The 27,575-nt window shown below is 41.4% G+C and overlaps 1 protein-coding gene and 1 pseudogene across 6 annotated transcripts; both read right to left on the bottom strand.

Moving 5' to 3' along the window:
• Nucleotides 1-619: 619 nt before the first annotated feature.
• Nucleotides 620-14,756, bottom strand: LOC133484014 (immunoglobulin-like and fibronectin type III domain-containing protein 1). 6 transcript variants are annotated; one of them, XM_061786031.1, is made up of 24 exons: nucleotides 14,612-14,756; nucleotides 10,882-10,946; nucleotides 10,130-10,150; nucleotides 9,209-9,331; nucleotides 8,981-9,120; nucleotides 8,601-8,700; nucleotides 8,421-8,496; nucleotides 8,152-8,344; nucleotides 7,955-8,068; nucleotides 7,570-7,738; nucleotides 7,133-7,405; nucleotides 6,882-7,055; nucleotides 4,832-4,882; nucleotides 4,596-4,711; nucleotides 4,237-4,378; nucleotides 3,871-4,164; nucleotides 2,962-3,264; nucleotides 2,642-2,821; nucleotides 2,432-2,560; nucleotides 2,272-2,351; nucleotides 1,981-2,173; nucleotides 1,401-1,697; nucleotides 890-1,216; nucleotides 620-804 (listed from the first exon to the last, which is right to left on the bottom strand). In XM_061786031.1, the coding sequence occupies exons 2-24, from the start codon at nucleotides 10,943-10,945 to the stop codon at nucleotides 800-802; spliced, it is 3,564 nt and encodes a 1,187-aa protein (XP_061642015.1). In that variant the 5' UTR covers nucleotide 10,946; nucleotides 14,612-14,756; the 3' UTR covers nucleotides 620-799. The 6 variants fall into 6 exon arrangements, with proteins under 6 accessions (XP_061642015.1, XP_061642016.1, XP_061642017.1 ...); XM_061786032.1 differs by having other exon boundaries at nucleotides 9,209-9,328; XM_061786033.1 differs by lacking the exon at nucleotides 10,130-10,150.
• Nucleotides 14,681-24,601, bottom strand: LOC133483511 (immunoglobulin-like and fibronectin type III domain-containing protein 1; annotated as a pseudogene).
• Nucleotides 24,602-27,575: the final 2,974 nt, after the last annotated feature.

The following is a 27,575-nucleotide window of genomic DNA, read 5'->3' as shown; positions in this document are numbered from 1 at the left end:
TACCATGGAAAATTTTAATCTCCCTTAAATTGTAAAATTTTGACAATATTTCTGAACCCCCCCACCAAAGTCTCACAAAACTTGGAGGAGGTTGTCCCAGGACACATCCACATATTTCGGTAGACTTCACCATATCTCTCAAGACCTCTGCGTATCTTGGTAGACCTCCGCATATATCTGTAGACCTCCACATGTCTCAGTAAACCACCACATATCTCGCTAGACTTCAGCAGATCTTGTGACACTTCCATATAGCTGACAGTTAGCGAGCATCTAAATGGGTAACACAACTTGTGGGTTCTTCTGACTGGCTTTTTTTTTTTTTCATCCCTTTGAAAGGGAAGCCAATTTGAAGTCATGCTCCACCCACATTAGATGGCATAGGCAAAAATATTTTTTTTTACAAATTACAAGAGGGTCTTCACACGGCTTGTTGCTTGGGCCCTAAAGATGGCCCGGAAATGAAACTTTATTCGAAGTAGGAAAGCTGTACATGTGCATGTCTGTTCTGGCTTCTCGGTACAATATGGATAAGCCAACAATAATGAAGTACAATGTGTGGGAATGAGTTCCACTGTGTTATTTAATGTATAAAATCAGAATAAAAACAAACACATCATTACAATTTGATGATTTATTGCAGTCAAGATATCTGAAACATTTGCAACCCATTTGTAGCATTTCAAATAAAATAAGTTAATATTGAAATGATTTCAGTTTACGTTCTGTTTTTCTTTTTTACTTTAAGTACTTTTATTCTGAAATAACGCGACTTCCCAGATAAGGCCCTCCTGTTGATTCATTCTGTGGAGAGAGCAAAAAGATGAATGACTAAAAAAAAAAAAGTAAACCATAAAATGTATCATCAAATTCTTCAGCTGCAACAAACCTTTAACAATGAGTTTAGTGGAACATTCTGCCTTGCCAAATGAGTTGACGGCAACAACTTTGTATTCTCCGCTGTCCTTTTGCCGCACTCTGAGAATATACATGCAGCATACGCCAAAAGAGTTGGTGATGTAGTAGTTGCTGTCCGAGTTGATACACTGGTCGTTTAGGAACCAGGACACTGTGGGCGTTGGGAACCCTCGCACGGCACATGTCATGTAGACCTGGTAACCTTTAGGTGGTGCGTGCACCTTCAGAGGGACCAAGATGGACGGGGGCCTCTCAAAGCTGATATGCGTTGAGTTGATTCCATTGTACGTAATTGGAACTTGAGAGAGAATCAAATGGGTAAGAATTAATATGTATATAAGAAAGGAAAATGGACATTTGACTTGGATTTGTGTTTTCAACATATGGAATATGATGATTGGTCGTGCCTTTCAAATTGAATTCCCGGATTTCAATAGCTACAGTGCTAACATTTTTGGGATTAGCAGTTAATAGTAGCAAACCTCTGTTGCTATTCATTCCCCATGTTGGTGACTGCGATGGATCTGACAGTCCCATGTCATTCTTGGCGAAGATCCGGAAATGGTATTCCAGCCCAGGAAGAATGTTGTTAACTGTGTGCGTGTTAGTGGATAGGCGGTCTGCAACAGTTTTCCACACCCTGGTGTTGGAGTCGCGTTGAGCCACCGTGTAGTAAAGTCTGTCATCAAGCTCCTGGTCTGGCGATGGAACCCATGTTATCACCACTTTTCCATGGACTGTTTGCTCGAGTTCCACTGGCCCTGGGCTCTTTGGTTCGTCTAGTTGCAAAAAAAGCAAACTATTGATATCATACTCTTTCTTAGATTGTTCCCGTGAATCCAAGCTTCAATTGAACCAGCGACCTTCTTGGTGTGAGGCAGCAGTTCTCGTCACTCTAGCGTGCCAGTCCATATCATGAAAATTTAACTGCTCAAGATCTAGAAAAGCTTTGGACTTTGTAAATCAGATCGAGACTACAATTGGAAATGGATTCACAGAAATGTCCAACTTCACCGGTTGCTCTTAATTTGAAACTTGATAAAGAAGAAATATTCTTTTTACCTGTAACTCTAACCTCAACATCAAAGGAAGCCTGCCCCACAGAATTTTTGGCTATGATAGTGTAGATGGCGGAGTCTGAGCGCTTAGATGAAGGAATAACAAGTTGGGACATTCCCTCAGAATTGATGATTTTTATCCATGGGGGTAACGGTTCATCGTCCTTGAGCCATGTGATCTCCGGTGGGGGTTCACCCTGGATACATTCGATATCACTATCAGATGATTGTCACACTATAATAAATTAGGAAATGTCTTTGAAGAAACAAATACTGAAAACCTGTGGGGTCATACCTCATAGAGAATTTTTACTCGTGCTGAATTTCCTGCTCTGACAACAATGAAGTCCTCTGGGTCTTTGAAGTAAGGCCTCACTGGAGGAGAAGACAAAAACATCATCACTATCCCGAGTTAAATCTTATTATATTTACAGCAGGCGAGATAAACAACTTACTGTTGGGATTCTTTGCACACACCATTGCAGAAGGGGGGCTCGGATCCCCGGCTCCAGACTCATTAATTGCAAGAACCCTGAACTCGTACTCTGCTCCCTCAGTGATTTCTTTAACTGCATAGTTCACATCTGCATTGAGGACGAAAACAATGTGACTAACGAAACTGTCAGCTATTAAACCCGCCATATGCTTGCGTGTCTGTGACAAACCTTCAATCGGTTCATTCACAGCGTTCAAGGAAATCCACTGATTTGTGTCCTTTTTCCGTTTCTCCAGTTGATAACCGATGACGGGCACTCCTCTGTCATCCTCAGGTGGGGTCCACATCAAAGTGATACAGGTCTTTGAGGTGCTGACCACTTGGGGGGCGCCAGGTGGCCCAGAAAGTACTGAAGAGACAAGTTAACCTTAGCATCCCCATTAGAGCGAATAATTGGATAGCATCTACACAGTGACTGCAGGATATTTCCCAAAATATTCAGAGAGCCTAAGGGAAATGCTTAATGAGACTTCTTTCACGGGTGCTCACTCATGATGCCAGCCATAATGCTATCAGCTGTCTCCAGGGAGTCGCCAAGGCCTTCTGAGTTCTCCGCGTAGATGCGATAGCTGTACTTCTTCCCGTGGGTCACATTCCTGTCCCTAAAGGTAGTCTTGTCACCGGAGACATGTCCGAGTTTGGTCCACAGACTGTGGCCCTCCTGCTGGCGCTCAATGACGTAGTTGGTGATGGGGCAGCCACCGTTATCTTTGGGAGGTTTCCATTCGATCTCAATTAGAGATGAAGTTGTCTCAAGAGTTTCCACCGGACCCTCCGGCGGACCTGGACGATCTGTGCCGAAAAACACAATTTTTACGTTTTCAGTGTGCATCGCTTGAACAAATCCCAAGTGGCATCTTTTTTTCATTCCTCATTGAGCTGGGCGCACATTTTGTTCGTTTTATATTCCAACTCACACTGCACGAGTTGATCGCCTTGTGACAGAAAGTCGAAGGTGTGAAGAAGTCACGCAATCGTCAGATTTGAGAAACAGCTAGAATGCTCGCACTGTACGTTTGAGTCTTTACTGCTCCTCTTTTAAATGTCAGTAGCACGCTTTTAAACTTGCAGATTGTCAAAATGGTGCAAAGCAAGATGCTACTCTTAACTGTGTTCCTTCATCAGCGCCAAACACTTCAAAGATAGAGACCCAGCAGCACACTAAACTACCCTCACAGTAGGATGTTACTCGGCTATTCACCCAAGTTGCAGCGAGAGGAAATGGGCTCAGAGATGGGAGAATTCAGTCCGACTAAATATCGACACATCAGAAATTCACCAATCAATCGCTCCGTTCTCTAATTAAAAAATAAGGCGGGTTGCTCGGAATGTGGCTTGAAACGGGTTCAATTTGCCTAGTGTTTGCCCAGCTTTAGTTTGGGTGGGTACTTGTCTTACCGAGCACAAAAAGCTGAGAGGTTGCCTCGGCGGCCCCGAACGGGGTTTTAAGCTGGATTGTAATTTCCCCCGCGTCTCCCCTGAGGCAGTCTCTAAAGAGCAGGCGGCTGTGATTGGGCTCTCTCACAATCTTTACTCCTCCTCCGTCTTTAACGTCTGTGCCGTTCTTAGACCAGTTAACAATCAAAGCCTCCTGAGGCGCAAAGGGCATCTTGAAGGTGGCGTTCTGGCCCACTCTCACTGTCAACGGCTTGCAGAACTTGTGAAGGTCATCCGGGTCAAATTCCGGTACGTCTACAACACACAAAGTGTAATTAAGTATAATGCACGGGAATGCGCACGCTTGATGTTTCAAGTCCATTATACCTCCGACGGTGACCTTTCCTTGCGTACTCTGATCCCCTGATACAAAGCGGTAGACGCCTGAGTTGTCATCTTGGCAGTTTTTAAAAGTCAGCATGTGAGAGGTGGAATCTTTGCTTATGCTGATCCCAGCACCAGCGCTTAGCTAGAAGATCGTAAGCGGAAGGAATATCAATTTGTGTTACGCTGCCATCAAAGATATGAACGGTATGACAAAAACAGAAGGTAATTATATGTCTTGATCCTTGTCAGTTTCGCTGCTTGCTGTTGTTCATTTCCTTTAGAGTTGACTCAAACTGTGGCTCATTTTCACCAATAAAAGGTTTGGACGCAGTTCTAAAAGGAATGGAAACATAATTTACCGGCTGTCCGTCTTTAAACCAGGTGCCAGCGCAGTCCATGTTCATCGTGACTTTGAGTTCGGCTGACTTCCCACGTAGACAGTAAATATCAGAGAGTCCACAGGTAATCACAGACTCTGAGAAGAACAACAGAATGATATTTTTGTGGGGTTTTTTTTTGGTTCAGAGGTTGACTTAACTCGAAGGGACAATAGGAAATACCATGAATCGTCGTAGAACACTTATCTTTGCCTTACCGTTAGTTTCAGGTGCAGGTGCTGGCTCAGGCTTTACAGTCGTTTCCTGAACTGTGTGGGCAAAGAACAACAACAACAACAACAACAACAAAAAACATCATTACTTCATTAATCATGCAAGTGTCTTCTTTTTTTTTTTTTTTTCGTCTGGTGTGTTGTTAATGTTTTACCAAGCGCAAACAGTACCAGTGCACCCGTTTTGTCAAATGCTGCTGGTAATCAATTCTCAGTCCATTTTTAGCCCTTTTAAAAAGGGATTTTATAAACTTTTTTTTACATTTTCTTTGTATGTTAAATTTTCTTACCACTGCCTCCTGCCTGCCTTCACAACCGCTTTATCAAAGGGCACATCTGCCGAGTTCTCATTTCCTGTTAAACATTCACACTAGTTGTTGCTGTGTCAACAATTCATCAATGCAGGCATACTGGATTGTCAAAACAGCAAAAAAGATGCAACTGTAGCAAAAACTAAGTACTGTATATCTATTGCTCAAAAACTTTCAGATTAAACCACATGTGGACTTTGGCGTGCCCATTTATGTTTCTTACCCGCTGCTCACCACCTTCACAGCTGATCTAGCCGGGGACACGTTTGCTGGCTTATCACATTGTTGTTAGTAGCTGCTGTTTCAACAATTTATCAATGCAGGCATACTGACAATTGATGAACAGCATCAGTCAGTTCAACTGAAACAAGATAAAAACAATCTGTAGTAGACTTTACACCGATTTTATCGGGCTGATCGGCATCGGACGATATCTAGCATTTTATGCTGATCGGCTTTAATGTCATAATTCGGCAATCCAATCAATGACGTCATTGATTGGCTCCGCGAAATACATTTACTCCGCGTCGCCGCGTACACAGTATATTTGAATCCAAAAGCTAGTTTATTTTTAGCCTTGTCGCGTGTCTTTTCACGTAGTATTGGAAATATCTATCTAATAAAGTTATTCAAAAAAATAAAATAAAAAATACATGTCGGATGTGTACATGTGTGGGTGAAGTAATTTACTTCAAAATAAAGTAAGTAATTTAATTACAGTAAGTTAGCACCCATTATTTCTGTCATGTAATGTTGGTTTGACCTGACTGATTGGAATGCACCATCTGACAAGAGCCGTGATTTCCAACCTTTATGGAGCCAAGAAACATATTTTACAATTGAAAAATCTCAAGGCACACCAACAAACGTTAAATGTCACAAAAAGTGGATACATTAATTACTGTATTTACTTCCCGCCATGTAATAGAAGACCATTCATTTGTGTCTGTCACTTTGCCTCACTGGCATAAATAGAGGAACAAAGATATACATTATTGTAAATATATTTTTTGGAGCAATTAAGTACACAAATATACACAGTAAATGAACAAATCATTTCAATAGACTCATTCCTCCATCTTTGTGATCGGTTATGTTTTTTTTTTTTTTAAACTCGCTTATCGGCCCCAAAAATCCCGATCGTGTCGAGCCTAATCTGTAGACGTTGCCTCAGCCAATTGTGATTTCTTACCGCTGCTGACCACCTGCTTTGCAACTGGTCTCTCTGAGGCCATCTCTGCCGATTTATCACCTACTGTTAAACGGCAACGTTAGTAGCTGCTGTCTCAATAACTTAACATTGCAAGCATAATGTAAACTGATGAACAGCAGTAGAAACTAAGCACAAAAGAAACAAACAAAGCAATGCGGCAAAAGTGCATTGGACGTAAACCGAGTAAAGACATGGTGGATGGCAGTGGTAAATTTTGCAACTGTGGGTTGTAATTAGGAAATTTGACCGTTTTTTTTCCTGGATTCTTTGTTGAAAGCTTTTGTTAATTTAGCGCAACGACACTCTATCCAGTTGTCGTGATAGGCAGTTATACATTATGCAGCGTTATGATGCATGAATGTAAGGGCATACACATGGCCTCAATTAGTCATTTAAGTCTCACTCGATATTGATTTTTCTTCAGAACGAAAAAAAAAAAAGATTCCTAATGTAAAGGTCTGACAAGAAATGTCATATCAATGTTTTACTAGAGTGCCTCGGGCAGTCTTACTTGGTTTGGGGGGTTCGGGTGGGGGTACAGCTTTGATTTGTTCTTTCAGTTCCTCTTTCTGTTTTTCCAACTTTTCGTGTTGCTCTTGGGCCACCTTTTGCAGGTTGATACCAGATCCCCCTGCCTTTGTTGTCTTCCTTACCGACTTCTTTCCCTTATCTGTGTCTTTATCAGCTAGAGGGAAAAGGGAGTGCTGAAGCATGTGCCGTGGAGGATTTAATAATAATGTAAATTTGGAGTTGGGACTGTACCTTCTACAACAAGCCAGGCATTGCATGATTTTATTCCCGCACAGGCAGAATAAATGCCTTTGTCTATGACCATACAATCTTTGACCACCAGCCTGTGAATGAGCTTGTCCTCAGAAACCTCAATATCGTATTTGTCTCCTTGCTCCAAGGGCAGATTCTTGCCAAACCATGAAATCTTGGCAAGAGGAATCGAAAGGACACACTCGAATACGGCGTCTTCTCTCTCTTGCGCCTTCACTTCCTGAATTTTCACCACGAAATCAACCATGGGAACTGAAATACAATGAAGTCAAAGATCAAGTATCAGCAAAGTTCAACTGCTGCATTGCATCATATTGGCCGCATATGCCAAAAAGGGAGGGGAAAAAAACACTCAAATATGTACGTTGTTGGCCTGTGAACATTTAGAATCATGACTAAGTGCTGTTTTCACCTACTTTTAAAATCTGTGGAAAATATGTTCACATTTTCTACATCCAACTGGTAGAATCCGCCGTCTTCTGGCCTGAGATCCCTCATGCTGAAAATATACTTTCTCCCTACTTTCCTCAGACTGTGCTTCATGGTGTCTCCCAACTCTTTTGTGTAAGGAATCATTTCACCATCCTGTGGATGGAAATCACAGTTCAGTGCCAAAACACGTCAAGAAAACGTATTGAAGCATCAATTATTTGAAACATGGAAAAAAACTTAAAAACATGGTCTACAGTATGATCCACATTTCACAAAAGAATATACATATTAAAATAATCATCAGGTTGAACTTTCAGATAAAACTGAATGGTTACTCCATGACCTTTTGTAGCCTTGTTTTCACCTGACCTTGTACAGGAATATTGAGTGGCTCTGTTCAATAAGGTCCATGTCAATTTCAAATGACGCAGTGCCGTCCGCATTCACCCGAATATGTCTCAGGGAGGATATATTCCTGACAAACTGCATCAAAAACAGAAGAGAAATGATTGTTCAGATTAAATATGTGCTCTCATCTCACCCCCCAAAAAACCTAAATCTGTTACCTCAGCTTGTTCCTCCTCCCGTTCCTTCTTCATTTCATTGAGTTTCTTCAGCATCCAGCGAAAATCAGTCACTCCGTACTCTGCACAGAGTCTCTCGTAGTCTTTCTTGTCAGCGCTAAGCAACAGCTCCCAAAATTTAGGATCCAACTCCCCGTCCTTCTTCTCCGTTTGCTCTGATTTTGGACGTACTTTACTAAAGAGAAGAAAGTGGGGTGGTTTGTCGGTTGGCTTTTTGAAGCACACCCGTGACTATCACAAAGACAACTAACCTTTTTCTTAGTACTTTCTTAAAACCGCTAATGGGTTCTTTTACAGTTTGCTGGGGTTTGTTCTTTTTGTAGCCAACTGGAAAGCAGAAAAATGCTTCGTTAAGAAAATAAAGCAAACAATAAAAAAAGCATTTAACGCTTCACGTTCATGTGTTCGCCCTGACAATAGAACAGACTTACCTTCAATAACATTCAGAACAACTGTGACCACGGCTTGTCCGAATTCATTGGTCGCAAAACATTTGTATGTGTCCGCTTGAGCCGCTGTGACATTTGGCATCTGAAGCATTAAGAACATAATAGGTGCTGAGCGATCCAGTGCGTTTCACGCCATCATCGCTGTGTGAAAATGAAAGCACATTTGCCGGTAACATGACAGACCAAATTCATTCGCCATACTCTTTTACACTGACCTGTAATGAATGGCATCCTTTATGGCTTTTGTTTGAATTGTTCTACCGCAGTGAGTTTTGAAGGGGATCTTCAACATAATTACCGAGAACATAGTCATCAGAAAATGAAATAACAATTTGGGCTAGTTAGCTGTTTGTTTCACTTGCCTCAAAAGTATGCTCATTGGAGTTGGCGTCATATTTGCTCTGATATTTTGAAGTGTCAGACACATCTCCATTATTTCTGCTCCATGCCACAGTGGGTTTAGGATCGCCGGTGACAATAGCTTTAAAGAAAGCAAATTTCCCTGCAGATATATTGATTAGAATTTTTTTAGTATTTGGCTCTGTGAAATGCATGTTTTTACATTTATTGAGGCAGTCGTTAGCGCCTACCTTCTTGGATGGTCAAAGCGATTGGCTTGCGGGTAAAGTCTGGATGGCTCTTTCCCTCTGGCAGTGTCTCCATGAACTGCGTAATCATCACTCCGGGAACGCGAGATTTCTTCCGGATACCTACTGAGAAACCATGAAAGAAACATTACGGAGTTGTCCGTGGAAATAATAACAGATGAAAAGCCGTTATAGCCAACCCAAAAAAGACCTTCATCACTTTTAATGCCATCACCACACCACCCGTTTTAAAGCATGCTGTGACCCATTCTGATACATGAAGTATGAGAATGTCCAATTACCTGTTGCATACACCGGTTGGGATATTGCCTAGTCCCATGTTTCAGATATATCATCCATCCATCCATCCATTTTCTGAGCCGCTTCTCCTCACTAGGGTCGCGGGGGTGCTGGAGCCTATCCCAGCTGTCATCGGGCATGAGGCGGGGTACACCCTGAACTGGTTGCCAGCCAATCGCAGGGCACATAGGAACAAACAACCATTCGCACTCACAGTCATGCCTACGGGCAATTTAGAGTCTCAAATTCATGCATGTTTTTTGGGATGTGGGAGGAAACCGGAGTGCCCGGAGAAAACCCACGCAGGCACGGGGAGAACATGCAAACTCCACACAGGCGGGGACGGGGATTGAACCCCGCACCTCAGAACTGTGAGGCTGACGCTCTAACCAGTCGTCCACCGTGCCGCCCAGATATATCATATTAACCCTATTTCTTTGGGAATCCATGCCTCAGTTCCACGCCGAGAACCAATATGTAGCACCACGCCTACATATTTATGTAATATAAAATGTATTATTTATCAGTTGCAGAGAAGTACGTCATGCCTCTGTCTGTGAACATGAGTGAAGAAAAAAGGAAAAGATGGGCGATAGAGCTTCTCTGCGGGTCCCCTAAGCCTACCTTCATTCTCTGCAGCGGCCCCTGATAAGGCAGGAGAGCATAAACAGCACATGTCAGGATGGTCGCATTGGATTTACTCATCCAGCTGAGATACAGTCAACAAAACACTTGACAGCAGTGGGTACAGTAATACAGGACTAAATTCAATATTTTCATCTTATGTCACGGTTTACTTCCCCCCCCCCCCCCCCCATCTTCTTGAACTATTGCACTCAGTAGTGTTCTGCCTCAAGGTACTGTATGTAAATAATATATAGTCAAGGGAGTTTTTCTAAATGAAGTTGTCCAATTTCATTAATAGCTCCACCATGTTGCCATGTCCATCCATCCATCCATCCATCCATTTTCCGTACCACTTAACCACACGAGGGTCGCGGGCGTGTTGGAGCCTATCCCAGCTGACTCGGGGCGAGAGGCGGGCTATGCCCTGAACTAGTCGCTAGCCGATCGCAGGGCACATATAAACAAACAACCATTCCCACTCACATTCAAACCTATGGGCAATTTAGAGTTTTCAATTAACCTACCATTCATGTTCTTGGGATGCGGGAGGAAACCACGCAGGCACGGGGAAAACATGCAAACTCCAAATTTGAACCCGAGTGTGTTGCCATGTGGCTTCATAAATCATTTGGAAAGATAAAATAGCCATAAGATGGCATAGTCATTTGTTGATTCTTTGATGTTTTCCTTTAAGAAGACATACTGTATGCACTTCAGACAGTTTGTTCATTTTGTTTGGCTCTGCTTACCTTGGCCAGTGCCCGTCCCATCTGTGACTTTGGATCTTTTGAACATCTTGGCTCCTTGTTCCATTCTTGAAATGTAAAAAAAGAAAATTATAACAGATTTAAGGACTGACTATTTCCTACCTAGCCCTCGAAGAACGAGGACCAAGTAAAATCAAATATAACCTAGGCCCACCTTCTGCCACCTTCACCTAACGCCTTCCTGTATGTGGGGAGTTTTTCATGTTTTTCAAAAATGGAAAAAAACCTATAAACCGAACCGTATCTCTGGATCCACAGCAAAACTGAATGTGCCCTTCAAAAAGGTTACATATTTTTATGAAATGGTGATAGCAAACAAGCAACAATGAAAACACAACCACCTTGGCCGGTAGTTGAAGATAATAATCGATTGGAAATTTGCAGAATACCTTCAAAAATGATTTCATGAACGCATCAGTAGTTACCAAGAGGTCACTCTTGAATAACAAACTTGAAATGAATTACAGACTATCACCATAGTGTGAAAGCAAACCATGATTCGAACATCTGGCTTTGCTCCATGCAGCTGCTTGCTGCGTGCTTCGGTTTGTCACACTCGCCCAAAGTCAAATCATCATTAAAATAAAACTTTGATGTTGCCTTTTCATCTTTCAAGATGATGGATTCATGATATCCATTTCAGCCATCTTAAGGTATCACTATACAGTTTTCTTCTGTTTTGTTTTCACTGCAGTGTATTACTACTTTGATACTAGAGTAGACTTGACCTCAGTAATTTTTTTATGATCTGTCAGCGCCATTTGCAGTAAGGTTCTGTATAATAATATTTAATTACCCCAATGATCGCTTAACTTAGAAGGACAAATGTCACTTGACGAAAATAAACTGATGGAGCATGTTTTTGTTGAGGATTCAGTATACCCCTAGGGGCCTCAAGGGTATTGACAGAAATATCATTTGAATGAAAATGTCTGAAAACAACTGCCATAAATATGTTACCGTCCAAAGAGTGAGAAAGAGAAACTCGACTCCCAATTGCTCTATATTATTTTCCATTGACCTATATTTGATATCACTGTGTTTACATTTACAGTTCGGTCAGTTTATAATGTTGAGCTCTTAAATTCTCGAGAGTCTTGAAGGCACCAAATGTTCAGGTGCGATTTTTATCCATGTCAAGAATTTAATTAATGTAACATTTAGCATTTGTTTATTTACAGGATGCTCCAAAACGGCTGTTTTCACAAAGAACAAATAGCCATAACATTTTTTATCTGATTTTAGTAAAATATTCTTAGAATTTCTGTTGTTTTGCACTACTTTCTGTAATTTTATTTACAGTAAATTATTTTGAATTTTGGTTTACAATTTGAGCATTTCTGTACAGAAGGCGAAGCAAAGCGGGAACTTAAAATCAAGGGATGCAGCAAACAGTGAGTTTTGGTTTACCATTAAATCCACTTATCCAGATTGAAGTGGCCCTGTTCTGATTTGGGTTAGATATATATCCGATTTCTTCTTTGCCAAATTGTTCCACTTGGGGTTAAAAGTGTGAATTGTTTCAGAATCAGAATGTTAAAATACTACACCGACTTGGAAATTTAAATCAGCTTTGCATTTTTGCCACATGAGGCTTATGCTGTAGTTCAAGGTGAGCGGGCACACTAACATGCGCTGACTCACAGTTTGTACTATCTTTAACCTCCACACTATTTTTAGCCTTATGCCACATGACGTTCCATCATTGCAAAATATTTTTCTGACATCATTTCCTCGGCGCACTTGTCAAATAACACCACAGACTGTTACTGGTCTAACCCTATTCATTTGACCGAAATACTTTAAGCGTCCCATAGACCTATCACATGCAACACGTGATAGTCACGGGTGCCTGCAGTCGACATTTGTCGTGGGACAAGAAAACCGATAGTCACATGATAGGTCACATGCCCAATAAAAGGGAGAGCTTTTCACCGCGGCAGGCAGCTTCCTAATGGGCTTGTAAATCAATGTCAACACAAACAGACGCTTGTAATATAACACAGTTTTGACATGTTTAGTCACTGTGGAGAAATAGATACTGTATCTAAAAGCCTATTAAATACAACTTTTTTTAGAACTTGTAATTGGTTCACAATGAAGAAATTTGGTTGCATTTTAAATGTAATTTTTTTTTTTTTTTGGAGGAAGACAAAGCAGCCTTTTTTCAGACATTGGCATCATGCATTTTTCAGACACACAGCTATTTAGGTGCTTTACAAAAGGCATCAAAGGAATGATACAAAAGCAAAACAAGGGCAATTTCAGCGAGCTAAAATGCGAACATATAGGAGATAAGAGGAAAGAGTGAAAGATAAGAGTGAGTTTAAATGGAGTTTCCTAACAGACAGCAACGAGGAGAAAGGTCACTCTCAATTCAAAAGAACGGAGAGTGGAGCAAATCTGCAGTTTTCTTTGATTTTGGTTCAAACATGTTGTGCATAAAAACTCAACGCTGCCTCTCTATGATTAATTCTAAGTCTGGGGACAGAAAGTAGACCTGTCCCAGACCACCCAGGAGGTCTGGATGGAAATGTATTTTCGACCGTAAACCATTTGGTTCTTCGTGCACCCACTGCAGTATTCTGAAATCAATTCTGTAACAGATGGGAAGTCAGTGTAAAGACGTCAGAACTGGAGTGATATGATCCACGTTTTTGGTCTTGTTGAGAATTCCAACGCATCTTGGAAAACAAACAAACAAAGTAGTACAGTTCAAAGTCTTAACCCCATGTGATTAAGTAAGTACAAAATTCCTTTTTTTTTTTAACCTCAAAGAAGCGTCTGGACCTGGTATTTAAAGATGCACTCATCCGATTCAAAAGCATCTCTCACTTTTTTTCCCCGTGTACTTTAATTTGACACCCCACAAAACCAAGTGCCTTCATGTTTTTATGGCTTTTATGTGTCCCGTCGACGAACGTGGCGGTTAAACGCCACCCAATCGTCGTCTCTAAGAGAGTCTCATAAAAGTGGCTAAAAGGAAGATGGCGCTAAAGTCAAGTTCGGAATGCATGTCGCTATGCAAGGAGTCGCCATGCAACAGCTGGGAGAGGCTGATTATTATTACTGAAATATGTTTTTGCGATTTTTATGGGCCATGAGGTATCTTTTACACTGCAGGCCAAATCGAAAAAAGACTGTATGTCATGAGGATAGCATTGCAGGACACTAAAGCTCATTCCAACTCAAGAACATGAGTATAGCAGCCAGAGATGTTGCAAAGTCATTGTTTGGAATCCTAACAAACTCATTCGGACCAAATACTGTCATCAGGCTGTAGTTTGGAATTCAAATGACCAATTCCCTCAAATCATCTCAAATTTTAACGAGACGTGTCAAAACTAATGCAGCAGCAATTCAGGCGAAATTAAATCTTTGTGAATTCAGTTATAACAGCTATAGCCATTTGAATATGCTGTCAGAATTTCGCTCAATCTTCATTTTTGTTTGTCTGGAACATTTGTAGTAGTTACTCAGATATTCATGTTCCAAATTAACGTTGCCTTTTTCCCCACACTAGATTGTAGAAATCTGATAAATATTGCGGACTGACTGTACCTTGTAATTTCATACTACTAATTAGTTGTACAGAAAAGGGTTTCGCCAGACACCACAACTAGTACAAAAAAACAAACTTACATCCATTGAGGAAATCAGCCAAAGGATTAATTGTGCTGGCACCCACATTATTGACTGATGATGAACTTACCTTAAAGCTCGTGTGGTCCTCCTGAGTGCTTCCTAAGTCTGAGTCTTGCCTCCCTCCTCTACAAGCTATTTAGCCCTTTAGAGGAATGCCCTGCAAGTCACTCTGCCGTTGAGCGCCCACCTTGTCCGATGCGGTCACTGCCGAGAAAGGCCATCACTTTTTTGTTTTTGACCTAAATCGCCACCTCTGGCAAAAAGGGGAGGAGGGCAGGCCTCACGGTGGGTGATTATGACCTCACTCTCGTCCCGGCAACAGTGTGCACTTAGCGATGCAGTTGAATTTGGTAATATTTCTCACTCAGTGCTATTGTATTAGACCATGGTGTTACCCCTTTTCATACAACCTTTGGCTTGGTTTTACCGTAGTTAAGTGATCCTTGAGGTACCATCCAATGAATTTTATAATTTTGACTTGATTGTTACTGTAGTTAAGAGGTGATCCTTAAGATACCATAATGACTGTGCATTTTTACTTGATTTTTTTTTTTTAAATCTATTTAAGTGATCCCAATGAATTTTTACTTGACATTCACTATAGTTCAGATGTGATCTTTATGTACCATCTGCTGAATTAAAATGTCTGTGTTTTTTCTACAGTAGTTAAGATGTGATCTTTATGTATCACCTGATGAATTTGAATTTTTGCTTGATTTTTACTCTAGTTAAGAAGTGAATTGAGATGAAAGCTTTATGCACCACTCAATGCATTTGACAATGCAAATTTTTAATGGTAAATGTAAAGGTTGAGTAATTTTGAGTTTGAAATTGATGTGCCATTTTGTGTCATTACAAAGTGAAGAAACTGCAGAAGACTGAATACCCTGTTGTGTTTTTACATCAATGAAAAGCTAAATCTAATCTCATTCAAACACATACAACTGCAAGACTCGTCAAATGGATATCATATCCATAGCAACAAGAAAATGATTCAATGGGAAATTAATAGTCAACTGTTGTGAGAGCACATGACAGCTATGCTGGTGACAGTGTGACTGCCCTGTATCGACCCCTTCACTGCTTCATAAATATCCCTTGACAATGGCACTCCCTGCGAGTGACATAAGAGTGGCCAATGGCGTAACAGGTGTTTAGTTGGCTGGCACCAACAGCGTGACACACCAACGGACATGTGGCACCACAACATGAACGCAAACAGCCAAAACTGTCAGGTCAGAGTGGCGCCAATTTCAGTCCAGTTACTGAATTAAAACTTGATTACTGCCTGTCAGCTATTCGCGGTTTTTGGCTACTGGTGGCAGGGCTCGGTCCCTGTCCCCTGCGTATAGGGGGGGGGGGGTTTCCATTATTCCCACCCATAGTGATTTTTGTGAAAAGTGGCAACTAGTGTGGTGCCTTTGGACAATGATAAATGTGCTCTGCATCTGTTGTGCCCCCACCATGCTGCTGGCACGCAACCATAGCCCAGTCATTGCGGCCTTAGCAGTAACACAGCTATACCCCTTGTGAGCACGAGTGTGTATTTCAAGCCCTTGTAATAAAAGCCAACGCGTGACACGGGGAGCTGTGACTGTTGTCAGGCATGACGAGCCGTTCTGAGAATGGATATTCAATGCGAGGGGCGGCCAAAGACAGGCTCCTCGAATTGTATTGTACTATACAAAACAATGACGAAACCAGATAACGTTACACAACCCAATGCAGCGCGGTCTGCAGAAACATTATTTGCGTTAGTCTTTATCATTACATCAGAACGTTTATTTAGATAGTCCCATTCAAGAGACCCACGGTCATAAAAAAAAAATACAAATTTTAAAATGATTCAAAATATTACGCGAAAGAAATAGATGAAAAAATACACAATTATGAGAAAACATTAAAATAAAAATATTGACGCAAAAAGAACAATAACAAACAATAATACCTCTTAGAGCCACTAAACACATGCCACACTGTGAAAGAAAAATGTGGGCAATGAAATTTTGACAGTAAACAACCCCTTCTATGCAAAGGTTAAGGGGTGAAGGGGCCGTTAAAACAAGGCTTTTATATTACATAATGATGCATTCCTGTATATATTGATTTATTTTTTTCCTGAACAGTAACAGATGCCATGCATTTACATTGGCATCTTGGAGAGACAGTCATCTTAATGGTTGATCCTTACACAGTTGTTGGCCAATCTCGCTGCTTGACTTTTCCCTTGAGGCCAATGTGATATTAATAAGGCTCCTCTGGCACCACCAACAGGTTAAGCGTGGAATGACCTGATGTTTCATTAAAATCATCTTAATGTATGGATCTCTGAGTTAGATATCAATTACCAGATACCTTTTTATCTAGTGTTGTGCGTTTTTAGCGGAACAGAAAAGGCGGGAGCAGCCTCAAAGCTGCAGTCCTTTGAGGCTGGGAAATAAAAAAATAATGTTCCTGGATGGAAGAAAATAGGAGGGGTCGATAACATATTTACAGTCATTTTTCACCTGAAAATATTCTGGCCCATGTTTAACCTGATCCCTCCCTTCCACCCACATCAGCAAAGGCATGATTAATTAGATGGGTCTAAAGAGTACTCTGACACATTATCATGAGGAATGTTTCTACTGATTTTACCCTCACTTATCTGCTCGGAAAATGATCAGGGCCAGAAATCACGATTGCCAGACTTGTTCAGCATTGGCAATCAAAAACTGTATTGTGTGGGCTCAATACTGAGGCTGTCCGAGCCACAGATTCTGGGATTGTCACGTAGAACTGAACGATAGCCAGTCAGGAAATGAACAGATGAAGGAAGAAGAAAGGCCACTGGGAACAGCACAAAGATTCAATGTGATTTGTTGAATTTCAATATAATGTGTCCTCCAAGTGTTGAGCAGGGTACACACACTGCCAATCGGGGGATATTTTAGCATTTTCTCTACCTTGTGTACAAAGTCAGCAAAGGCCCGATTCTCAGATGTTTCTAAAGGATTATCCTGAGCGATTATCCTGTTGGTGTGGAGTGTGTTAAGAGTGTTTCCCCCCCCTCCCCATCTGATTTGCTACTACTTGTTCCTATTCTTATTTTCCAGCAGTCTGGATACCCTGTTGCACAATGCTTTCTCTCACAGGTCAATTTTAGCACTACGACAGACATCTTTTGAAAGAGGAGACTTGGGATTGTCTGTGGCGATATCGCTACATGTTTGGTGTGCTGTGTTGGTGTACAGCACACGCTATAAGAGCACTAAGCACACAAATAATGAGTTTTACCTCAGCATGAGTGGGGTCGCTCACGCACACCCTGCTTTACTAGAGTAGAAAAGTCAAGGAATTAACATGACAACGTCCCCGCAGCACATTGTTGCCTCTCACAGGTCACTCCGGGTAATGCTATTGATCAGAGTTAAGATTTGGGGGATGAGATGCTTGATTGTCGGTGGACAGATCGTTAAGTGTGCATAAAGTTCACCACACACTATATGAACATTTAAAAACATTTTAGGTTTTAAAAAGCTTTTGTGTGTTGCTCGCTGTGTGCATGCATTGGAAGATGTAGCTTTCAGGCAACATTTAGAAGTAAGTCAACGGAGGACGTTGAAAATCAATTGTGTGAATTATCAGAAGAAATAAGCAATAAGACAGAACTAAAACATTTGCTACCTTTCCCTCGCTTCACTTCCCAGTTTGTCGACTCTGAGGGTTTAGAAGTTCCCATGTCATTCTTGGCATAGACGGCGAACTTGTACTGTCTTCCTGGCAAAATATTGATGGCAGTGAACATGTTGAAAAGATGGTCTGCCACCGTTTGCCAACTACGCTTGACAGAGAGGCGCTTGCTGATCATGTAGTGCAGCCTGTCGTCTTTTTTCTCATCTGGTGAGGCGGTCCAAGCGATCGTCCCCGTTCCAGACACGTTTTCTTCCAACTCCACTGGGCCTGGAGGCTTGGGGTCATCTAGGAAAATAATCACCATCAAGCCACAAAAAATAGTACACTACGTAGTCTTCTTTCCGTGGATGACCAAATCATTCTATTAATTCTACCTGTGACTCTTATCTCAATACTGCATGACTCCTGTCCAACGATGTTCGTCAAGATCAGGGTGTAGATCCCAGTGTCTTGACGCTCAGACGATGCGATCATTAACTGCGATGATGTGTCAGAATTGCTCACTGTCACGTGCTTAGGAAGAGGCATCTGATCCTTGAGCCATGTAATATTCGGTAACGGAGAAGCCTGCCAACAGCGTGAGACGAGCTTTAATAAATCTGTCGTAATTAAAACGATGGGTCATACGCTCATTCCTTTTCGTGTATGCTGAACCTGGAAGTTATAGTTGACCCTTGCAGAGTTGCCAGCTCTTGTTACCATAAAGTCCTTAATTTTTTTGTCAGTCAAATGAGGTCTCACTATAGTGGAATGAGAAGACAAAATCAGTGTGGAAAAAAATATTCCAAAAGGTGTAAGCCTAAATGTGGAAAGATTTGATGACAGACAATTTAAAAAGTTCACTCACTCACCTGGTAGAGGTATTGCAATAATGTAGTTGTCCAACTCTTGAGGTTCACCGTCTCCACCCTCATTGGTGGCTACCACCCTTACCCAGTACATGGTCATTGACTTTAGACCCATGATGGTGAAGGAGTTCATAATGATAGCTTGAGTTACAGCGATCCCATTCTGGGTTTTCCACTGGCCTGATCTCCACGAAATATCCTTTGGGCTCATCCTGGAACCCTTCTTCTTCTTTCGGTTTGGTCCAGCTCAGAGATAAGGTGTTGTATGTAGAATCAGTCACCTTCAAGTCTCTGACTTTTCCAGGGGGGGCTAAAAGTGTCAACAAATGTTATGGTTGAGGTACTGAGCATTATTACGCTTAGTCTGCATAAATAGTTTGGATTTTGCAAAACGTCTTACTCTTTGGATCCCGTGCAAAAACAAACTCGGAAGGTGCACTTGGCTGTCCGGCACCAGAAATGTTGCTCGCGGAAACACGGAACTCATACTCAATGCCTTCAACAACGTCTTTTGCACCATAGTTTTTCCCTGGTACATAACATACAACAACATATTTAAGTGCATATGTTGTATTCTAAAGTTGGCAAATCAATTTACAGGGGTTCTAGGGTTTAAACAGTCCCGACATAGGGTGTTTTGAGCATTACAAAGCATGCACAACGAACTAGTTTGAGCAGGGGTGTAAGACTACGTCGTCACCTGGCGCAAGAAGGCAAACTCAGTTACTCCCTTACTGACTGTTTTTCATTTGATTGTTTTACATGGCCTAAATATGTTTTTCATAAACAATATTTACAGTTGTTTGACCTTTATTTCACCAGTTAAGGCCATTGAGAACAGATTCTCATTTGCAATGCCAGTCTGGCTGCAGACAGCAGAGTACACCTATTTAATTCTGATTTAGGTTAGTGATGAACTCAAGAAAAAAGACAAAGTCATTAGGGTGGTGGAGGAATAACATCCAGCAGTTAAATCTGATCTGCACCTTCCGACTTAGATACAAATTTGTAGCCGCCGGAGGAATGGAACTCAGTTGTAAACCAAAGACCCCTTATATTTATATTTCTGAATTTTACCTTTGATGGGCTCATCCGGTGGGTTGACAAGGCCCCAAAGGTTACTACCATTCTTTCGTTTCTCCACTGTGTATCCCAAAATGTTGGTGCCCTGTTTTTGAAGGGGCAGACCATCCAAGGTTGATGCGGTCTTTAAAAGCACTTACAATTTTCAGGCCAGTTGGTGGTCCAGGGGACGCTACAATAAGGACATTTGTGAGTCAAAATTAAACTGATTCGGTTATACTTTTGAGATAACCCACCTTTGGTCCCTGCTTGAATGTCCTCAGTTTTCATCATTTCACTCACTCCTTGATCATTCTCAGCCCTGATGTGATAGCAGTACGTTCTTCCGTGATCCACATCTGAGTCCTTGTATTTGGCCTCAGGACCCATTTTTCCCAACTTCTTCCAGCTGTTATGCCCGATTTGATGGCGTTCCAGGATGTAGTCAGTTATCGGGGAGCCTCCGTTGTCTTTGGGAGGCCTCCATTTGAACTCGATACTGCTGGCCGAACTTTCAATTATATCTACAGGGCCTAGGGGTGGCGTTGGCTTGTCTGAGTTCAAACAAAAGAAAGAACATGCTCAGTCGCATGGAATGGAATGAAAAGTCAGTTAATACCAATACATTTAGTGTCGGAAAAAAGTATTTCCCCCTTCTTGAATTCAGATTTATTTATTTATTTATTGTATTTATTTTTTTAGGCCTGTTAATCACACCCTAAATTTTTCGGATCATCAAGTCAATTTTAATATCTTATAAAGATAACCCCAAAAATGCAAAATGCAGTTTAAAAATTTTCTAGATTTTGAAAAATGTATTTCCCTCCTTTGTTCTGTCTGTAGTCCCAGTACCCAAGAAGAACACAGTGAGCTACCTGAACCACTACCACTCAGTTGCTCTAACACCCATAATCACCAAATGTCTGGAGAGACTCGTCACATCAAGAACACTCTTCTCGATGACCTCAATCCCTATCAATTTGCATACACGTCAAAAAGGTCAACAGAAGATGCAATCAACACAGCACTCCACACAGCCCTTACGCACCTGGATAATGCGAACACCTATTGGAGGATGCTGTGTATTTAATACAGTTGTACCCCAAAAACTGATTAAGTTAAGCAACCTGGGCGTCGAGAGCTCACCGTGCACCTGGATAATGGACTTTCTCAGTAACAGACTTCACAATGTCAGAATGATAAACAACACTTCCTCCACTCTCATCCTGAACATGGGGACACCTCAGGGAGGTGTCCTCGGTCCCCTCCTCTTCTCCCTTTTTAATCATGTCTGCTCTCTTATTCACCCCAACATCACCACTGTCGAATTTGCTGACAACATCCACACTTGTTGGACTGATCAGGGAAAACGATGACTCAGCCTACAGGGAGGAGGTCCAGCATCTCAATTGATGGTGTGAAATCAACAATCTCGACCTGAATACAGCCAGGACAAAGGAGATGATAATGGACTTTGGGAAATCCAAGAGCATTGAGCATACCGTCCTCTATATCAATGGGGATGAAGTAGAGTGGGTGGAAAGCTTCATGTTTCTCTGAGTCCACCTCTTGATAGACCTCACCTGGTCCACCAACATCTCCCAACAGGTGGGGAAAGCACGTCATAAGAATGTACTTCCTCTACACCAAGCCCAGCTCCCCCATCACCTGCTGATAAACTTTTATAGCTCCACCATGGAGAGACTCCTGACCTACCGCTGTACAAGCTAATACAGTAACTGTACTGCGAAGGACAGGAGAAGCATAGTATGCGGTGAGCTCTCGATGCCCAGGTTGCTTAACTTAATCAGTTGCTTAACTTAATCAGCATACTATGCTTCTCCTAGCATACTACTACTATGCATTAAGAAATGTGGGAACAGTTGTGAACCTCCCCAGGAGATGTCAGCCTACCAACATTATTCCAAGAGTGCACAAAAGAACCCAGAATGGCATCCAAAGAACTGCCGCCTCACATTGCCTCAGTTGAGAACAGTGTTCATGACTTAATCATAGACACTGGAAAACATTGGCATGCATCGGAGAAAGAACTAAGATTTAACAATGGGGGGAAATGACTTTTTCCACATAGAGCCATATGTTTTGGATTCCCCTCTTGAATATAAAGTATACAGGTATAATCAATTTTGAGAAACTGCTGATCCGAAACATTGAAGTGTGATAAATAGGCATAAATAAATAGATAAATCACAAATCATGAGTGGGGCAATTTTTTTTCACATCACTGGAAATACCGAGAACAATGAGTTGAGTGACCGCCTCTGTTGTTCCAAATTAATTTTTAATCTGGATCTTTATTTTACCTGATGTTTTGCGGTTGCAATTCAGCAGCAGTAGGCGTGTGTGTCTTGAGGACTTTTCAATTCTGGTGCGGGTGTCCTCAAACAGCTCTTCACCTTCGTTGTACCACTGGATTTTGATAGGCTCCCAGCCAACGAAGGACAGTTTGAAGGCTGCATCCTTCCCAGTTTTTACAATAACCAGTTTTAATAACTCAGTGAGGTCATCCTTGTTCATTCTCGGGGATCTGTCGGAAGAGCGCATATTGTTTTATCCTGGCCATTCATCACCAAATGACTTCTTCAAGGGCTTCTCATTTTTTCCCTTATGTCGCTACCTTCGACAGTCACCATCGCTTCCGTTTTACGGCCATCGGCTTCATAGCGATACTTTCCAGAATCCACAAGCTTGCGATAACTCCCTTTGTCAACGATACAGACATAATCTGTAGACGTTGTCTGAAACACACAGAGCCATTAAAAAGAACCACTATTATCAAATAAACTGTTGCTTTGCTCACCTCTTTTCCATCTTTGTACCAGACTCCTTCAGAGTCCTCGCTGCTCAGTCTGCACACTAACACTCTGCTTCCGTGTCAACGAGAGCATTCGTATCAGACAGACCACTGGTGAAGTAAACGCCCGGACCTAAGAGGTAAATTTGATACTATTGTAAGGAACAAACACTGCTATGTGATCAAAGCAGTATTATCTCATTCATCTTACCAATGACAGTATCAGGAACAAGTGGGCCTGTTCCCACTTTCTTCTTTTTCTCCAGTACTGGGCCCTCTTCTTCTGTGTCATCAGAGACTTTGGCATCAGCAGCATCCTCAGCTTCCTTTACTTGTACCGTCTGCTTAGGCTTGGCTTCTTCCTCTTCCTCTCCCTCTTCCGCTTCTTCTTCTATTTCATCCTCATAATCAAATTCCTCCTCTTCTCCTTTCAGCGGTGATGGAAGAGGAGCAAATTCCTCTTCTATCACCGCTGATTCTCTGGTGGCTGTTGTTTTGGCTGCATCCTCATCTTTACCTTTATCTTTTTTTTTCAATCTTTTCCACCTTCTTTGCCTTTAAATTCTGTTTGGTTAGTCTCTATAATGCCATACTCTGCTGCCGACAGGCTGGAAATGACAAATGGAAAAATACCTTTTCTTGCTCGTGTTCCCACACCAGCTTCTTCTCACTTAGTTTCTTCAGCATCCAGCGGAAATCTGTGACACCATACTCGCTGCAAATCTTTTCGAAATCTTTTTTATCAGCGCTCAATAAAAGATCCCAAAACCTGTCATCTATGACTCGTTTGAATACGGGTTTAGGTTCGATGTCAGCCCTACACAAGAAATGAATTGATATCAAGGCAAATGTCATTTGCTTTCGCTGTTACACTGGTGTCTTACTTACGTGCTTTTTCAGGCCTTCTTGAAGTCTTCAGGGATTAGTCGGACAGCTGGAAGGTATTGGGCATGTGTTTGTGATTAATTCAATGATTGCGTGACTTTGCGTGTCAAAGAGTGTGGAATGTGTACCTGTTCTAGATTGTTGCAAGGCTCTGCTCTTTTTGTAGTCAACTCGAGAGGAAGACATTGGAGTATAGGACAACTGATTCCTCTCAGTAATGACCTTTATTTATTTAGTATGGAGTTGACTCACCCTCAATGACATTAAGGGCAGCTGTGACAACCGCTTTTCCATACTCGTTTGTTGCGAAACACTTGTATGTGTCAACGTGTTCCACTGATACATCTGGTATCTCGAAAATAGAAATGCAGAATTGATATAACAGTTATTTTTGCTGGCTACTACATATTTCCATCATCCTTGTTTATTTGAGCCACTGTAATGAGCTCACCTGCAGTGAGTATACACCAGAATGCGTGTCGTGGACCATTTTGTAATTCCCTTCATCAATTTCTCCATTATTTCTCGCCCATGACACCGTCGGCGCAGGCTTGGCGATAACTATTGCTTTGAAAATGCCCAGCTTTCCTGGAAATGAGCCATCAAAACTGCTGGCCATCACAGCGTAATGTGTCACAAAATAAACCAAACAAAGCTTGGACGCAGGCGTGTTTTGCACCCTACCTTCTTGAATGGTTAGTGCTATGGGTTTCCGTGTGAAATCTGGGGTGCTCATGCCTGGAGGGACTTCCTCCACAAGTTGAGTGATCATCACTCCTGGCACCTTCGACTTCTTAGTCGTACAATTTAGAATTACTTCGGTCAAATGCCTGATAATTTCAGGAGTTGCTTTAAAAAGAAAAAGAATAATTACTTGCCTTGCCCTGGAGCAGTCTGCTCTACATCCTTAACCCCACGTGTCTTAAACGTCTTGATTTAGTTGCACAGCTTGGACGGCTGCTCTGAAAAAGATGTATTATGTATTATTAGGACAGTTGATTAATTGAGTGTTGAGTGTAATTGACTGCAGTTTATAATCTCAAAACTGGTGTTTGGAATATTTAGAAAATGATTCTCCCATGTCATTCTAAAATATATTTCAGAATTGAGAAACCCAATAATTGAGTTTCCCCATAGTCCTTCTAGAAAATGTAATCAAATGATTACACAAAGTCAATGCAGGGGTCTACAGTCCTGACGTAGTGTTTTGAGGTTCAAATTGCCACGCAATAGCATATGAATACGTCGTAACATGGAAAAAGAAGGCACACTCAGTTGCTGCTGTACTTACGATTTTCCATGTGATTATTTTATATTTCTGGCCTATAAGTACTTTGTATACAAATATTTACTCTAATCATAATTGAGTTAGGTTAGTACTAGACTACGGCACATTTCAACTGATGTGCTAATTTGGGATTATGTTGCCGCCGTAGGAATGGTACTCCGTCATAAACCGAGGGTGTGTATTAAAGTGGTTGTGTTTCTCTATAACACCATATGATATTAAAGTAAAGCCCTCCATTGGTCAATTAAAGTGAAGACGTACATATACGGTATGTCATAATATAGAAGGGAATTTTACAAGAATGGTTCAAATATCCACGAGTCGGTAAATCCATGCATGCTGTAAATGACAGAACTACTGTGGTCATCAAATACTTGCATGCCACGTGTATATATATATATATATATGTATATATATATATATATATGTATGTATATGTACAGCTGAGAAAGGATAAAATTGTATTAACTGTTCTTTTTCCACATACCTAACCATGACTGAATAACAAGTAATCAGATGTGCATAAAAAATCTCTCATTAAATATGTTTAAGGTCAATAAATCATATTTGAGAATAAGCTCCGAATCCTCTACTCACCATTTTTTCCCCTGATGTGTTTGTTGCCAGCTGAATCCTGCAAGTGGAAGTGAAGGCTTTTGAGAGGCAACCTTACCCTTGGCTTCTTTTTCACTGTGGCACTCAGGGATAGTTTTACTCGCATGCTCTTTGGACCTCAAAAAGCTATAGGTTCTTGAAAAGGGGGCCCAAGATGATATGCAGCCATGAAGCCTTGTAATCCCTCCCTCAACACCAGAATGTCCAATCTAGGGCTTAAATGTGTTTTGTACTGTAAACAAACGTCGATGGGAGTAAAACATCAATCGGTTCTTGCAAATGTGGCCAAATATTCCACCAATTCAAATACTCGATATAGAAAACAGAAGGCAAACGAAAAAAGATAAATAGTATTTGGATAACCTGTAATTTTCATTCAGGCACGGAAGTGAAAAAGTATTTTATTCCATTTAGTATTGTGAGGAGCCCTTCCGTTGAACCTGAGACTTGGCATCCCGCTGAGGGGAAACAGTTGGCCCTCTCTTCTTCAGTGACACTAAACTTGGACCTCAACCCCCATTAAAAAAAAAAAAATGCTCCAGGAGGTAATCTAGGAAGACGTGGGCATAAATTAACAGTGTCATAGTGTTTTATACTTTCTTGCTATTTTCAGGTTTGACCTAGTGCCAAAATAAACAGAAATATGAATATGTGGAGATGGGTGGACCTTGGGGACCTTCTCCATTAAACAAGAGCCCAGTGAAAGTATGACTTAAGAACCTATTCATTTAAGGTGTTTCTGGCCGGGTAGACATTAAAAACATAGTATTAGGGAAAACCATCCATCCATGTCCTCATTATGGTCTCAGGTGAACCAGACCCTATCCCAGCTGACTTGGGGTAAGAGGTGCACCAAGGACAATTGCAGGGTGCATATAGGCAAACAAACATTGACTCTCACATTCAAACCTATGGACAATTTAGTCTTTAATGCATGCTTTTTTTTTTTTTAAAGGAGACCAAGAGAAAAGCCACACAAGCACTGGGAGAAAATGGAAATTCTGTATCGGAAGGCTGAGATTTACAATCCCCATCCTCAGAACAGCAAAATGTCCACTCACTTTTGGCTATGACTTTCTCTCTTGGTGTGGTCTCACCATCATGTATTTTCTGACCTGTGCCCTGGTTTCCTATGAAATCCTTCCAAGACCGTAAGGATTTTGAAGCGAATATTGACCGAGATTTATGGCACAAATGAATGTGATCATCCACCTTATTCGAGTCCTGACAAGTTACTTTTGTTAAACCATATGTTGCCATTACGCAATCAACACTTAACCATTTACAGCGACCTATGCTGTAATCGATGTCACAATATATGGATATAATCCATCCATCTATTTTCTATCTGCTTGTCATGTTCAGTGTTGTGGGGATCTTGAGCATATCCAAGATGACTCCAGGCTGATTACACCCTGGATCGGTGCCAGCCGATCACAGCAAAAGATATACTCTTATCCCCGATATTGCCGTGGTAATACTGTACCAATCAATAATACAGGATGTACTGACGTCCGATGTTTTAAGGTTATGAATGGCAGGCATGTAATGAACGAGTTTCCCCAGGGGCCTAAGAATACATGGTCCCGCGGCACAGGGAGGCCAATTACTGCCATGCTTACTTTTTCATTTAAGGCCTAGAAGCGTTTTTAATACATATTTTTATAGTCAGAGGAAGGTAGGAAAAATGCACACAACATTGTGGCGTGATCAGTCTACTGGAACGCTTATTTTTGTTAAAGACGAGATCATTTTGAATACTGTGCAGGGAACTCATTTACAGCATGTGTTAAGACTCCAAGTTAACTTGAAGTCATCTGAGAGAATGTGCTTTGGTCTTGCT

Source organism: Phyllopteryx taeniolatus, chromosome 9, assembly GCF_024500385.1.
Source record: "Phyllopteryx taeniolatus isolate TA_2022b chromosome 9, UOR_Ptae_1.2, whole genome shotgun sequence".
Lineage (NCBI taxonomy): Eukaryota > Metazoa > Chordata > Actinopteri > Syngnathiformes > Syngnathidae > Phyllopteryx > Phyllopteryx taeniolatus.
This window is presented reverse-complemented; position numbering and strand designations above follow the sequence as displayed.